The sequence below is a fragment of the Podarcis vaucheri genome, assembly GCF_965113315.1.
Source record: "Podarcis vaucheri genome assembly, chromosome: 1".
Taxonomy (NCBI): Eukaryota; Metazoa; Chordata; class Lepidosauria; order Squamata; family Lacertidae; genus Podarcis; species Podarcis vaucheri.
This window is the reverse complement of record NC_138759.1, coordinates 14,668,930-14,684,246: the sequence shown is the minus strand read 5'-3', so window position 1 is coordinate 14,684,246 and position 15,317 is coordinate 14,668,930. Positions and strand designations below refer to the sequence as shown.

The window sequence follows — 15,317 nt, the reverse complement described above, 5'->3', positions numbered from 1 at the left end:
CTCTGCTTAAAGACCTCCAAAGAAGGAGATGCCACCACACTCCTTGGCAGCAAATTCCACTGTCGAACAGCTCTTACTGTCAGGAAGTTCTTCCTAATGTTTAGGTGGAATCTTCTTTACACTCAGAACTACTACATCACAAAATTTAGAGAAAACTCTGTTGTCACCTGGCACGCCAGCGCAGCTATGATTTGTAATGCATCGTTTATTGCTGTCAGTGCCCATTAAAACCTATAAATCTGAGAATAATTTAAGTATCCCCTTGAGTAAGCCATTTGGCTGTTGGTCCAGAAAATGCCAGTGTTATGATTGAAGACTCCCAGACATAGCCCAATAAAGCTTGAGGGTTTGTCCACTGATGTGCTCTCTGTGTGTGTTTGTGTGACTTGCTCATGTGTCTGGCAGAGCAATCGTATGCTCAGAAGTAAGTCCCGCTGAGATCAATGGGACTAACTTCCAAGAAAGTGGATCTGATTAATCATAGAGAAAGGATGTCAACCATATAGTGGTTGGAACCCAGATTGCTTTCAAAGTTAGCTCTGCTAATCACAATACCCACCCAGAAAGTCCATATACCGTATATGGTGGGGTGCTGGCCCCATGCAAGCTTGTTCCCCTGCATATAATGTAATATGTGATGCATTTTGGGACTTAAAAAGTCTGCAAAGATGGGATAGCCAGATCAGATATAATTCTTCAACATCCCCTGGCTCCAATAAATTCCAACTTTTAGAAAAGGCCCACAATCACCTGAAATGTTATCTCCTATATTCAAAGCATGAGTTTATTCAAATAAAACTTTAAAGCCCATATTTCTTGGCATTTTCTTGCCACATGGTGCACCAAATTGTGCAAGTACATTTTCTGAATTTTGTATTCGAAAGTGCGTTTTGCAGGGGCATAGTTGACTCATCTTTCTGAAAGATAGCTTTTCCATTGTGGTTATTGCACTTCTTAAGCGCTTGCTGTGCAATAGATTTTATCTTTTAAAATGTAATCGCTCCTCCCCTGAAAGCACTGCTATATCATTGCTCTTATACTTACCAGGGATGCAGGTGGCAAGGGACGCGGGTGGCGCTGTGGGTAAAACCTCAGGGCCCAGGACTTGCCGATCGTCAGGTCGGTGGTTCGAATCCCCGCGGCGGGATGCGCTCCCGTTGCTCGATCCCAGCGCCTGCCAACCTAGCAGTTCGAAAGCACCCCCGGGTGCAAGTAGATAAATAGGGACCGCTTACTAGCGGGAAGGTAAACGGCGTTTCCGTGTGCTGCGCTGGCTCGCCAGATGCAGCTTGTCACGCTGGCCACGTGACCTGGAAGTGTCTTCAGACAGCGCTGGCCCCCGGCCTCTTAAGCGAGATGGGCGCGCAACCCCAGAGTTGGACACGACTGGCCCGTACAGGCAGGGGTACCTTTACCTTTACCTTTATACTTACCATATTGAATATAGTTGTAGACTTGAGTGCCTTTTGCCCCTGTTGGGGTATGTGATCTGGTACAATTTTGAATGAGCAACGGAGCTCCTCTTCTTCCTAGTCACATTCTGCACCATTTGGCTTTATGTTTCTAGTCCATTTGGATGTTAAAGAGATTCCACATCCATCTCCATTTCCTGTCTTGCTTCTGAGCACTCTCTAGCATCTGGTCAACAGATGCTGGACATTAGATGGACCATGGTCTGATCCAGCAAAGCAGTTATTATTGCTCCTCTTGGTTTGTTTTAAAGTCCCAAACAAGAACTCTTCTTGCACCCATCGATCACACTAACAATCTGCAAATTTGCACGGTTATTGCTGAAACATCACTCTCAAAATGAACTGAGTGTAGATGGAGCACACAGGAATATAATAGACTAGCATTTTTATTTATTTACTTTTTTGCTTTTTGGAATAAAAGTGAAGGCAAATGGGATAGAATTTAATAGTTTCATTGTGATTTATGAAGTCTGGTTATTCCCCAAATCTTGGTCTCAGGAGACCTTGATTTTCCTCATTGCACCTGGGAGGAATGAGGTCTACGTCTCTTGTTACCATTTAAATACACAGGATAAAGCTCATGTCTTTCAAAAAGCATGCAAATGTCTTTCTGGAATGGGGGGGGGGGGAATATGCATATCTGGCTCCCAGCCAGAACTATGAACTGCCAAAACTTCTCTGCAGTTTTGAAGTTCACGGGTCTGGCTGGGGGCCAGATAAATGTATTACTCAAACAAAATACTTTGCATGTTTTTCTTTTTCTTCTTTCTCTCCAAAGAAAGGGAGGAGAGTTCTTTGCTTTTGAAATGCAGTGTGAGAAGTGGCCTTCAGTCAACATAAGATGTCAATCAAAATGCCATTTTGGTCTCTTGTCCTGCTGCGTATGCTTTTCTGTGAGCTGTAATGTAAAGCAGCGACTTTGTAGGACAAGTAATTGGAACTGCCAGTAAAGTTTCTGTTAGAAGTGGCTTTCCTCTTCAGTGCGGTATTGTGGGCCAAAATGTCAAGTGCTCTGCTTGCAGAGTTGACTTTGTTAGAAAATTGTTGGTAATGCAACTGTTGCTGTTGTTCCGTCGCTTTGCGGTCCCTTAAAACAACAAAAATACATACAGAGAGAGCTGAAGTAAGGATGATCTTTACTTTAGGGAAGGACTTTAGTCCACTCACTCAATACCCCTTTCCCAGTCTGTCTGTCTGTCTCTCTAGCATTAGCTCTACTTTACCGGACAGTTCCCCAAATCTACACTCTAGGAATTGTGGCTGAATGGTGCTGCTCTCAAGCTGACATTCAAGACACTCTGGCCAAAGTATTACTTCTCCAGTAGGCCCTGTATAAGAAAAAACCCACAGACAACTTAATTCTTCCCTTGCATTCCCGTGGAAAAATGAAGGCTGCTGGGGCTTCCGTTAGCATAGGAGCTGAATTTCCCCACCCTCACCTTACCATCCTTTGAGCTGAAGGGCAAGGGTGTGATAATATTAAGGACCTCCACTGGAACCTGCAGTGTGGCTGTCATTCGTTGGTCCCAAGCTCCACTCACAAATGGGTAGGGCTTGGAGCATGTGACCAACAGCTGGAAAACTCGTAAGTGGGAACCCTATGATTGCTCACTCATACCTCTAGCAGGCATGGCCAAACTTGGCCCTCCAGCTGTTTTGGGACTACAGTTCCCATCATCCCTGACCACTGGTCCTGTTAGCTGGTCCTGTTAGCCAAGTTTGGCCATGTCTGCATGTCATCCACTTACTGTTTGTGCCTGTGGGACTCCAGTTCGAAAAACAGATTTCTTGGTGGAATTAAGAACTAGGCTCAAGTTGTTCTGCTAACTTCATGCTGGTTGTTAGAGAAACAAGTGGCACATTAAAAAATATGCAAGCTCCCTGCTTTTTTGGGTCCAGAAGTAGCATGCTTCAATTGAGGCGCTTTTGCCTGCTCTAGCAGGCTTGTTCATTCAGTAGGGTGTGTAAACATTGTTGACTTTGCAGTAACTGCATTTTCAATACCTCATTAAGTGTTCCCTACGCAGATCAGGAACTGACATAGACTCTAAGGCTAGATGTTGACAGTTCTGCTTATCTAAAGATTAAACTACATGGGCTTTTTCTTTGGGGGTTTGTCTTGTGGTGAGGGAACAGCCTTCTGTAGAACAGTACAACAGGTCCCCCCGCCAATCTTTCAGGTACAGATTTGTTGTGCAAATTTAAAGAGAAGGTAGAAAGCTTTTGCTGTGTTTCTCGCGGTTCCCCATTTAGTTGCAGGTCACAGTGTTTGCAGCATGGCTGGGTGTGGGTGTATTTTAGGGGAATAACTTTACCCTGCTTAGTTATGCAAATGTGCTAGCAGTTTTATTGCTGCACCACTAGGAGTGTCCTGCAGCACTTCCCTCCTAGTGGTGCAGCTATAAAACTTGCTAGCACATTTGCAAAGCTAAGCAGGGGCTGGTGTGGTTTCAAATTGGATGGGGAACTGCGTGTTGAGATTCCTGCATTGCAGACGGTTGGATTAAATGACCCTTGGGGTCCCTTCTAACTCTACAATTGTATTTGTAGGAAGTGTGTACTATTTAAATTCACATTTTTAATGTGTGTTTTTAAATTCACCCCCAAAAATTGAACCAAATGGACCTATGATTTAGGTGCATATGAAACCGACATGGAATGGAAATAGGCAAATGCCTCCATCTGTAATGAAGACAAGACAAAATATTTGAAGAAAAGTCACAGCAGCTCCTTCAGCATGAGTCAGCCTTCCTAGAGGCGTCATAATTTCCATGTCAGCCGGATCAGCCTTCAGTCTCATTCCTCATCAGTGTTTCAGTTAGGTTGCCTGCTTTTAAGAGGAAGTTTAGAGCATCCTGTGCGTGTTTACTTTCCCTTAAATTCTTTCACCTTATGTTTAAAAAAAGTGGATTTTTTAAAATAAAAAATATGGTTGCCAAACTACTCTAGAGATTGGTATATGTTTGTATGATCCTCTTGGTTAATGTCACAGATGCTAGCTTATCACTACTAGCCATACCTGACGTTTTCCTGAGACTTGCAGAAGTAATTCTGTCCACCCAGCAACCCACCCCACAAACCTAGAATCAGGGGGAAAAACGCTACCTGTATTCAATGAACCCAGGATGCTTCTCGACTTTCCTCACTGCTCTGTAAAGGTTGTATCTGTCTTATCTGCAGGCAGATTTCAAAAAACGCTTGGTGGCTGGGATTCTTTTACTCTATTCCTCAATGGTGGCATCTGTGCCTTTATTTGGGGTGGGATGGACAGAAGGCTGATCTCTGGGTGACGTGCAGCAGATCAGCAAAGGATATCGACGCCTAATCCTTCAACAATGGCAACCGCAAAATTGTTCCACACCCACGCCTAAATTAAGCTGGTGAAATAAAGAGCTTAGAGGAAAACCAGTAGTGAGAGATGACTGTGATCTCAGTCCAGGTACTGTAAACAAATTCCTAGGCTGTGTCCTTAAATGTGCACTATTCATAGGAGGCTGCCTTATATCTGGTGAGATTATTTTCCTGTCTAGCTCAGTACAGTGGTACCTCAGGTTAAGTACTTAATTTGTTCTGGAGGTCCGTTCTTAACCTGAAACTGTTCTTAACCTAAAGCACCACTTTAGCTAATGGGGCCTCCTGCTGCTGCCGCGCCGCTGGAGCACGATTTCTGTTCTCATCCTGAATCTAAGTTCTCAACCCGAGGTACTATTTCTGGGTTAGTGGAGTATGTAACCTGAAGCGTATGTAACCCGAGGTACCACTGTATCGTCCATACTGAAAGGCCTCAGCTCTCCAGGGTCTGAGACTGGGAAAGTTATTTTCCATCATCTGCTTTCAGATCCTTTCAAGATACTAGGAATTGAACTCGGCTCCATGTTCATCCAGTGTATGTCTTCTGGCACTGAGCTAATATCACTCTGCGTCCTCAGTTCTAAGTGTGCAACTGCCCCTCTGAGTGCCTGGCTCATTAGCATCCAGTAAACAAACAAACAAACAAACAAACAAACAAACAGCCTTACCTTTACTTACCCCTGTTCTGGAGCTTGTAGATCAGGCTCAGAGACACATTTCAGCAAACATTTTGGGCATGTGTCATAGTCTCGTGCTGAGTAACGGCGAGCGAACTCAGTGGAGTGGGAACCCAGCCAACCAACAGAGTCTCTGGGGTGTACCTGCCTATTGGCAGAGTCTGTATCCAAAGTCAGGTCCAGTCCTAGGGTCGGGCAACATGGTCAGACAGTCCAGGGGTCAGGGAATCCGATGATCAAAGGACAAGAGGAGCAAGAAGCAGCAAGGTCAGACCAGGCCCAACAAGCATTGTTTCCAGCATCTGAGTGAGGCTGGAAGCCCTGCCTTAAGAAGGCTGAAGCCAGCTGGTTCGTATCAGTGCCTTCTCCTCTGAGTCCTCAAAGGCTGATCATCTGCAGGTGGAGTCACTCCGCCTTCTCCCTCTTCAGGCCGCTGTTCAGCAGGTGAAGCTGACTCCCGGCCCATGACAGCATGTAACACAAAGCCGTTGTCTAAAACAAAGCATGGTTTATCATGATTGATGAAATATACTCGGAGTCGAGAGTGGATTTCATGCTCTTTATTCAGCTCATAGTGGTGAGGAGGAATGGAAGTTCCCCCAGAATGTCTGCTTTATATACATTATTTACACAATGGGCTGCACGTGATTGGCTAATTCCGGGATTCTCCTGTAGGCCAATCAGGTTGAGGATTCACTTCCACCAGGAGCTGGATTGGGTGGCTCCTGTGGACCAATCAGACTGCTGTATTCTGGAGCCTATTGTTCTAGGACCAATCAGACTGCTGCATTCTGAATCCTATTGTTCTAGGACCAATCAGACTGCTGCATTCTGAATCCTATTGTTCTAGGACCAATCAGACTGCTGCATTTTGGATCCTATTCAACTCAGTACATAACAATTGAGCAGCATGCTGTTGCCCGTTGCCCATTCATTCCAGTGCCCACTCCGTGTGCTGGATGAGAGAGGAAGCAAACCCAAATGTATGGGCTAAGCCCATACTCTAGTTTGTTTCTTATACTGCATGGAAGGAGGAGTAAGGAGTAAGTGAGCAGCATGCATCAGCACGCTAATCATTTGCAATAAAGTTACTGGGTAAACTATGATGTGTTTTAGACCATGGTTTTGTGTTACGTGCAAACCAGGCCAGTGTGAACTTCTTTCTGTATCTGGGTTTGTCACCTCCTCTTTCATTTTGTTCTCCAGATGCAGGCCATTAGTTAATTGGTCTTCGCCGTCTCCCTGTGTGCTTTGCCTCGCCTTCCATGCGCAGCAGCCAACTGAGCAATCTGTAAATTGTGCAGAGGAAAGAGCGGGTTAGAGGCCTGTCCCTTGTCACTTGATATTTGAGTGCTCCTCCTTGTGCCATATATTCATTTTTTATTTTCTGCTGTGACACCTAGCTATGAGCAAAGAACTCTCTGGAGCATCTTAAAAGACAACTTCTATTAAAGATGAAAAGTTAAGCAAAATGCAGACAGTAGATCTCACAGTCGGAGGGGAAAATAATATACAGCGGCATTTCAGAAGCCTTAATTGGGAAAGCTGTTGAAAGTCTGTGCCTTGGTGTCTTTTTCTGGAGTCCTTTTAGAAGGCTAGATAAGCACAAGGAAAGGAATTGTGCATGCGCCTTAACCTTAGTCAGAATTTGAGGAGCTTCCTCACCTGGAAGATCACATCGTTGTCCTCCTCGTCTTCTGCATCCCTTCATTTCTCGGCCTTGCAAATTGTGTCTGGGAATTGTGCTAGGGATTGAACAGAAGGAGAGAACCAATGTATGTCACGTGCATGAGCTAGAAATCAACCACAGCCTCTTTCTTTTGAAATATGTCAGTGATAAGTTTGAAGAAGGTAAATGGAAACCATGTTATCGCTCATTTGTCCTTGTAATTGTGTTAGATTTTAGGCTGTGTACACATCATATATTCAAAGCACACACACTCCAAAGACTCTTGGGAGCTGTAGTTTACCCCAAGAGGGTTGCTGTTAACAAACTACATTTCCCATGATTCCTTTTTTGGGGAGGAGGGGGAAAGGTGCTTTAAAGAAAGGCATTCAGCCTTACTCTCTCTGTTTTGTGTAGAAGGCTGCCTTATTTGAAATCAGACCATTAATCCATATAGCTCAGCCTTGTCTTATAGATCATGGCAGATAGATCTTCAGGGTTTCCACACCTTAACTGGAGTTGGCAAGGATTGTACTGGGAACCTTTACATGGAAAGCATGTGCTTTACCACTGAACTGTGGCCTTCCTCTTACTACATAAGTGGTATTCATTGAAAGTTTCCAGTGCAGGCTTTCCTTGTCAGATCGCCATGTCCACCATATGCACAAATTGCTGCACCTGGACAAAGCAACGTTCTTTTTGTGGAAGATATTTGGCGTGGCACACCTGGCTGCAGTCACAGAAAAGTCCGGCGCCTAAACAGAACAATGATTTGGAAGAAGCTTTCTGAACGTCTTCTCCTAGAATTGCCATTGGGTTTCACCCAAAGTGCAATTCTGCCACAAGTTGGTATGATCCACTTCTGTCGACATTTGAGGCATTTGAAAGGAAAACAAAACAGATTTCACTTACCTTTTGTCATGGGGCCATATGGGCGAACTGCTAAGCATGTTCTGGAATTGGTGAGCACTCTGGGAATTAAAATTGCTTGCTCTCTCGGTTGCTGTTTCAGGCGCGGTGCCATGACAGTTTTGGTTACAGCGTAGCTTTATTAATTCCTCCAAGGAAGGCCACCAAGGTAGCAGCTGCTCATTTTTTTGCTGCAAGAGGCATCATGTGTGGTACAAACTGCGGCTCTGCCTCTTGACATTGGCCCAGTGGCTCAGAAACTCAAAAGAAGCTGGGGGAGCAGCTGTCTTGCATTTAATGTATAAATAGTCTAGGCTCTCTTGTGGTCATTCCAAGATCCGATGGGTAACTGGGTAATCCTTGCCTTTTTGATCATTGCATTCCATGCATCTAAGTCCTCCATCTTGTTTTCAGCCGGGGCTCCCTTTCTTTTCATGCGCTGAATCTGCTGCTGGAAATTGTCGGTGCCAACAGTACTGCTAATACTCTTCAGAAGTAACTAAGAAGGCAGATGATGCTCTTCCAAATGCTTTCATGTACAAATGGGTGCTCTGAGGGCACTGTAATGTCTGGTATATATTTTAAAGATCCACGTGAAGTAAAATTAGCATTGCATTTGGCCTTTCTTATTGTTAATGACCCTCTCTAGCAGCTGCTTCAGCTTTTCCCTAAAATCGTTCGAAGGCTTTTTAGTTCAGGGAAAGGCGAGTTGGAATGGGCGATAGGATAAGGGGCACATAAAATTATGCATGATGCAGAGAAAGTGGATAGGAAGAAGTTTTTCCCCCTTCTCTCAAAATGCCAGCATGTCGCAGCAGTGTGCCGATCAGTAATTGCACAGTTCAAAGATGGAGTTAACTTTTTATTAGCAAAAACACGATCTCCACAGACTTGGTTGAGCGTCAGGCCTAATGAGCAGAGCAACTCATTCCTGGTGGTCTTCCTCCATGAAAATCAGTTGCTGAAACTGACATCCTTCCCTAGGCATCCTAGACATGGTTTAACCATAAACATTCTGCCTTCTTATGCAGCCAGTCCAGGAGGCAGACCTGGCTGTCAGTTTCTTCCTCCTTTGCCTCCATTTTGTCCCTGTAGAACTTGGCAGAGAGGAGGATGGAGGAATACCTAGAATTATTGGTTTCTGCCTGTCGTTGGCTAGATTTCTTGACTTTTACCCTACCAGTTCCAGTGGGCAGCTTTGGCACTTTTTATTTTAAAAAGTTATGCCATAATCCAACACAGTCAGATGTGCTTAAGTCCGTTGATTTCAGTGCATCTGAGCATGGCTAACTTGGTTTGTGGCCTTGGCTTTTATGGCAGAACTTACACGTTTACAGCATACTTGACCTACATTTTTCATTCGCCGATCCCCTTGTGTATGCTAAACGTATCTGGCTATTAACACTCAGCCTGGGTGTCTGAATAAACATTGGATGTGTAAATTCAATCTTGGCATCCTCTTTTATATATTTCTCCCAAGGGGACTCCATTTGCAGACTGTATTGAAGCAATCATTAATCTATCAGGATTCCGTGTACATCCCTTCATAGAGCTTTGAAAGTATTCACCAGAGCTATTTCCCCCCTGTTTGTTATTTCCATGTTATAGCACATAATGGAAGCTAGAATATGCATAATATTCCCTATTAATCAAAAATATGGGAAGTGTCGTTTATAAACCCGGGAACATTTTGAGACGTGGATGTTTGGCCATAGAGAATAAACTTAAGTATGAGGACCAAAAATGCAGCAGTAATGTCCCTGAATTGCAAGACATCCTCATGCCAGTTGTCAATCACATTTATGTAAACATTATGTAAATTAAATTGTGCTTTTAAGATGGAACTGTTTTCTGTTTTCTGTGGCCCCTTGGTTCACGCTGCCTTTCAGCCTTACTTTTGTTACTAGATGTTGCTTCAGATTCTGCCATTTTTCTAGTGGGCAAATGTTTCTCTTAATTTTGGACGAATGGGAGTCAATCTTAGTGATGTTCATGCATGTCTTCCTTACTTTTACAACTCTGTACACACTTTCTTGTAAGTACATTGTTCTTTTCTTAATAGGCATGTGTAGGATTGCACTGTTTCTTGCTTAATCCAGTTACACGATACCTTTCTTCCAAGGCATTTCTTCCCAAGTATTTGTATACCTTAGATACAATACATAAAAGGGAACAGGAAAGGAAACAAATACAGATCCTTTCATGATTATTGTTGGGATCAGGTGAAATGGCCGCTGAGGGAAACAGGTCTGAGAGGGGAGGAGCCGAATATCATCTTGCCTCTGCCAAAGCTAATGGAGTTGATCTTGTTGTATTGTCTCCCTCATACTGTAACTGCTGGTATTGGTAGACAGTTCTAGGAGGGGAGGAATCACATGACAATTGGTCCCAGCTGAACCTCTTGAGATTCTGTATCTGGAGATCATGCTCTGCTCCATTAAAGCAAAATAGGAACATTGTAGGCCAAGTTCTCAATGCGGATGTAAAGCTGTAGTCTGGGCCCAACCAGATCAAACTACAGGTTGGAACTCTCATGACCAAATGCTCCTCCATGCAGAAATATTACCTGCACATGAAAAATTAGGGACGTTGAATTTGATCCATTTTCTGTTCTCAAAGGACCAAACTGAATTCTGCCATGGGCTCTCATTTTGTGTGTGCTTGAAAATGCAACTGTCTCTCCCCACCCCCCCTAGTGGGGCTCACAACCCAACTGGCTTATGCTATAGCCAGAAGCCACTTTGTCTCTTACCTTGTTAAGTACAAAATATAACTCCTGTGTAAACCATAGCCAGAAGTCATTTCCCCTTTGTCTCTTCAATTGTTAGGTACAAAATATAACTTCTTAGTGAACATAGCAGTGGCAAAGTCCATCTGGGCCTGCGAGTGACAAGGGGATGATTTCAGCATTTAATGACGTGAGGCTTTGGCAACCTTTGATTCTTCTTCTTAGCTCTTGCCAAAAGTCTCTTTTTTTAAAAAAGGATATAATTGAAACTCTACTGGAGAGAGAAATTGCACAAATGTCATGCCAGCCATATTTTGGCCCCTGTTTCCTTCTATTAATCTCCTGGCGAAAGGTTCTCATGAAATCTGATTGCAAAAAGAAATGGCTTGATTTGTTCAACAGGCAGCGATGGCACTGAACATCTGGTTTACTGGCCTAAATTGCTCCTCCTAGATAATAACACTGTCCTTTTTTTTCTTTCTTTCTTCAATATTACTTTGTTCAGAGCCGCCCAGAAACTTAACCTGTCCTCGAAGAGAAAGAAGCATCATGCCCCATTGCTGCACTCCCATGAATTCTCCATCTACGCCACCAATTTTAGTGGCATTCTGCAGATGTGTCCTCCTCCTGCGCCGCCATGCCTTTTAAGAGCTGTGTCGAAAGTCAAAGAAAACCCAGGGATTGGGAAGGTATTTGAATCTCTCCATCGCTTTGTTACTCCTTCATTAGCATTTAAAACCCAACAGGAAACGTAAAAAATTCAAATGTATCTGGAATCAAGACTGGATAGCAATGATGTTTCTGTGCCTTAGAAGGCTGATCTGATACATCAAGTCTTTGCAACCATTGGACAAGGATGAACAAGCTGTGGGTTGCTTGGATTCAGATCACAGTGGACAGGTTTCAATTTGCAGTTGGCAAAACTTTATACAGTCGTACCTCAAAAGTCAAACGGAATCTGTTCCGAAAGTCCATTCGACTTCCAAAATGTTTGGAAACCAAGGCGCAGCTTCCGATCGGCTGCAGGAAGCTCCTGCAGCCGATCGGAACCTGCGGAACCCGCGTCGGACGTTCGGGTTCCAAAGAACGTTCACAAACCGGAACACTCACTTCTGGGTTTGCTGCGTTCGGGAGCCAAAACATTTGAGACGCAAGGCGTTCGACTTCCTAAGTACGACTGTACCAAACTGAACTGCATGCTGCAGAGATTTTCTCCTTTTTTTGGTGGGTGGGCAGGATTTTCAGATAGGTTTTCTGGTGTGAGTGTTCAGCAGTGGAACAGACTGCTTCAGAGGTCAGTCCTCCAAAGAATATTGGGAACTGTAGTTTTTAAAGGTGCTGGGAATTATAACCCTGCTTGAGAGAAACTGTAATTCCCGGGATTCTTTGAGGGATGGGGGTGGTCATATGCTTTAAATGTTCTTTAACTGTATAAAAGGTAAAGGTAAAGGACCCCTGACCATTAAGTCAAGTCGCAGATGAGACTGGGGTTGTGGCGCTCATCTCGCTTTATAGGCTGAGGGAGCCGGCGTTTGTCCGCAGACAGTTTCTCCTGGTCATGTGGCCGGCATGACTAAGCTGCTTCTGGCACAACGGAACACTGAAACCAGAGCAGCGCACGGAAACACCGTTTACCTTTCCGCCGGAGCGGTACCTATTTATCTACTTGCACTGGCGTGCTTTTGAACTGCTAGGTTGGCAGGAGCTTGGACCAAGCAATACCCTGTTGTGGGGATTCGAACCGCTAACCTTCCGATCGGCAAGCCCAAGAGGCTCAGTGGTTTAGACATATAGACAGCTCCAAATCACATACAATGACTTCAGTCATTCGCTGACTAAATCAGGTTGTGCTATTGCAGTTGATTGGAAGGTCTTTAACAACAAAGTTGCAACAGGCTTTTTTCAGTAAGGGAAATGACAAGAAAATACACTGGAAAGTGTGAGAGAGCATTTATTTTGACGCAACATCATCTAACGTCCCTACGAACAAATCAGAATGAATGCTCAATAATTAACAGGTTGTCTGGAAGTTCCCTTTATGCTACTATAGGATACTAGAACTGATCCAAAGCTTTAGGTCCAGCTTCTTTCAACGATTTGATGGGGTGGGGTGGAGCAGACAGTGTAGCTGAAACTGGCTTTTTAAGGAGCCTGTAGCAGTGGGTTTCCTTAAGTTTTTCTTTCTTTTGAACAACAGCAGAAAGGTTTGCTGCTGCTTTAGAAGTTTCTCCAGCAGCCCATTGGTTCCTTCTGCCCAGCAGAAGGACACACTGCCATTTGGGGTAGAAGAAAAATGACGCCCTACTAATGACGCATTTTGGCTTGTCTACTGTGAGAGGCAAAATGGCGGGTTAAATGGATCATTGGACTGTGTCAATAAGGAGAACCCTGCACGATCTTAATTTAAGGAAGGAAGAAACATTTCCAGGGAAATTAATCTAACAGGGGTGACTAATACCAGGTATGGCAAGGTTCCTAGAGATGTTTAGCTGCCCTTATGGCAGCAACGTTTATTATTTACTTATTTCATAAATTTGATATACTGCATAATAATAATAATAATAATAATAATAATAATAATAATAATGCAATATACCACCTTCAAAGTGGTGCTCAGGAATGAAGAGTTTGCTAGCCACGCCACATCTGAGGCCCATGACTGTGGGGATTTGATCCGGTGATCCACTGGATTTATCTGTTACCTCTGAGGATGTGGACAGGCTGCTTGGACAAGTGAAACTGACCACCTGTCTCCTTGATCCTTGCCCATCCTGGCTGATAAAAGCGAGCCGGGAAGGGCTGGGCGATGGGCTCTCTGGGGTGGTGAATGCTTCCCTCTGTGAGGGAGCCTTCCCAGACCCGCTGAAAGAGGCGGTCATTAAACCGCTTCTTAAAAAAACATCTTTAGACCCGGCCAATTTGGCCAACTATCGCCCAGTCTCAAATCTGCCATTCTTGGGCAAGGTGATTGAGCGGATGGTTGCTGAACAACTCCAAGCATGCCTGGAGGAAACGGACCATTTGGATCCCTTCCAGTCGGGATTCAGGCCTCACCATGGGACTGAAACTGCCTTGGTCGCGCTGGTTGATGATCTCCGGTGGGCTAGGGACAAAGGTGAGAGCTGTTTCCTAGTTCTGCTGGATCTCTCAGCGGCCTTTGACACCATCGACCATAGCATCCTTCTGGACCGTCTTGAGGGGCTGGGAGCTGGGGGCACTGTCATACAGTGGTTCCGCTCCTTCCTCCTGGGCCGTGTCCAGAAAGTGGTGGTGGGGGATGAGTGTTCAGACCCCTGGGCTCTCACGTGTGGGGTGCCTCAGGGTTCTGTCCTCTCCCCCATGCTTTTTAATATCTATATGAAGCCGCTGGGAGAGATCATCAGGGGGTTTGGACTGGGTGTCCATCAATATGCAGATGATACCCAGCTCTACCTCTCTTTTAAATCAGAACCAGTGAAGGCGGTGAAGGTCCTGTGTGAGTGCCTGGAGGCGGTTGGAGGATGGATGGCGGCTAACAGATTGGGGTTGAATCCTGACAAGACAGAAGTACTGTTTTTGGGGGACAGGGAGCGGGTTGGTGTGAGGGATTCCCTGGTCTTGAATGGGGTAACTGTGCCCCTGAAGGACCAGGTGCGCAGCCTGGGAGTCATTTTGGACTCACAGCTGTCCATGGAGGCGCAGGTTAACTCTGTGTCCAGGGCAGCTGTCTACCAGCTCCACCTGGTACGCAGGCTAAGACCCTACCTGCCCGCGGACTGTCTTGCCAGAGTGGTGCATGCTCTAGTTATCTCACGTTTGGACTACTGCAATGCGCTCTACGTGGGGCTACCTTTGAAGGTGACTCGGAAACTACAACTAATCCAGAATGCGGCAGCTAGACTGGTGACTGGGAATGGCCGCCGGGACCACATAACACCGGTTCTGAGAGATCTGCATTGGCTCCCAGTACGTTTCCGAGCACGATTCAAAGTGTTGGTGCTGACCTTTAAAGCCCTAAACGGCCTCAGTCCAGTATACCTGAAGGAGCGTCTCCACCCCCATCGTTCAGCCCAGACACTGAGGTCCAGCGCCGAGGGCCTTCTGGCGGTTCCCTCATTGCGAGAAGTGAGGCTACAGAGAACCAGACAGAGGGCCTTCTCGGTAGTGGCGCCCGCCCTGTGGAACGCCCTCCCATCAGATGTCAAAGAGATAAATAATTACCTGACATTCAGAAGACATCTTAAGGCAGCCCTGTTCAGGGAAGTTTTTAATATGTAACGCTGTACTGTTTTTAACACTGATTGGGAGCCGCCCAGAGTGGCTGGGGAAACTCAGCCAGATGGGCGGGGTATAAATAATAAATTATTATTATTATTATTATTATTATTATTATTATTATTATTATCCCACATTTGTGATACTATGGTCCCATGCTCTGTGTTTTTGATATGGAAGAGACTTGAAAGAGCGCTCCTAGGTCCTCAAAATGCACCACGGAATTTGGGCTCAAGAATGGAATCGCAAAATGAAGTTTC

The 15,317-nt window shown here is 45.0% G+C and overlaps 1 protein-coding gene across 4 annotated transcripts in view; it reads left to right on the top strand.

Moving 5' to 3' along the window:
* KIF26A (kinesin family member 26A) overlaps positions 1-15,317 on the top strand; it is a 173,149-nt gene that overhangs the window by 112,179 nt on the left and 45,653 nt on the right. For all 4 annotated transcript variants that reach the window (XM_082216417.1, XM_082216416.1, XM_082216418.1 and 1 more), the window contains one exon: positions 11,309-11,492. In XM_082216417.1, the coding sequence (XP_082072543.1) occupies positions 11,309-11,492 (184 nt within the window). The remainder of the gene's footprint in view (positions 1-11,308; positions 11,493-15,317) is intronic.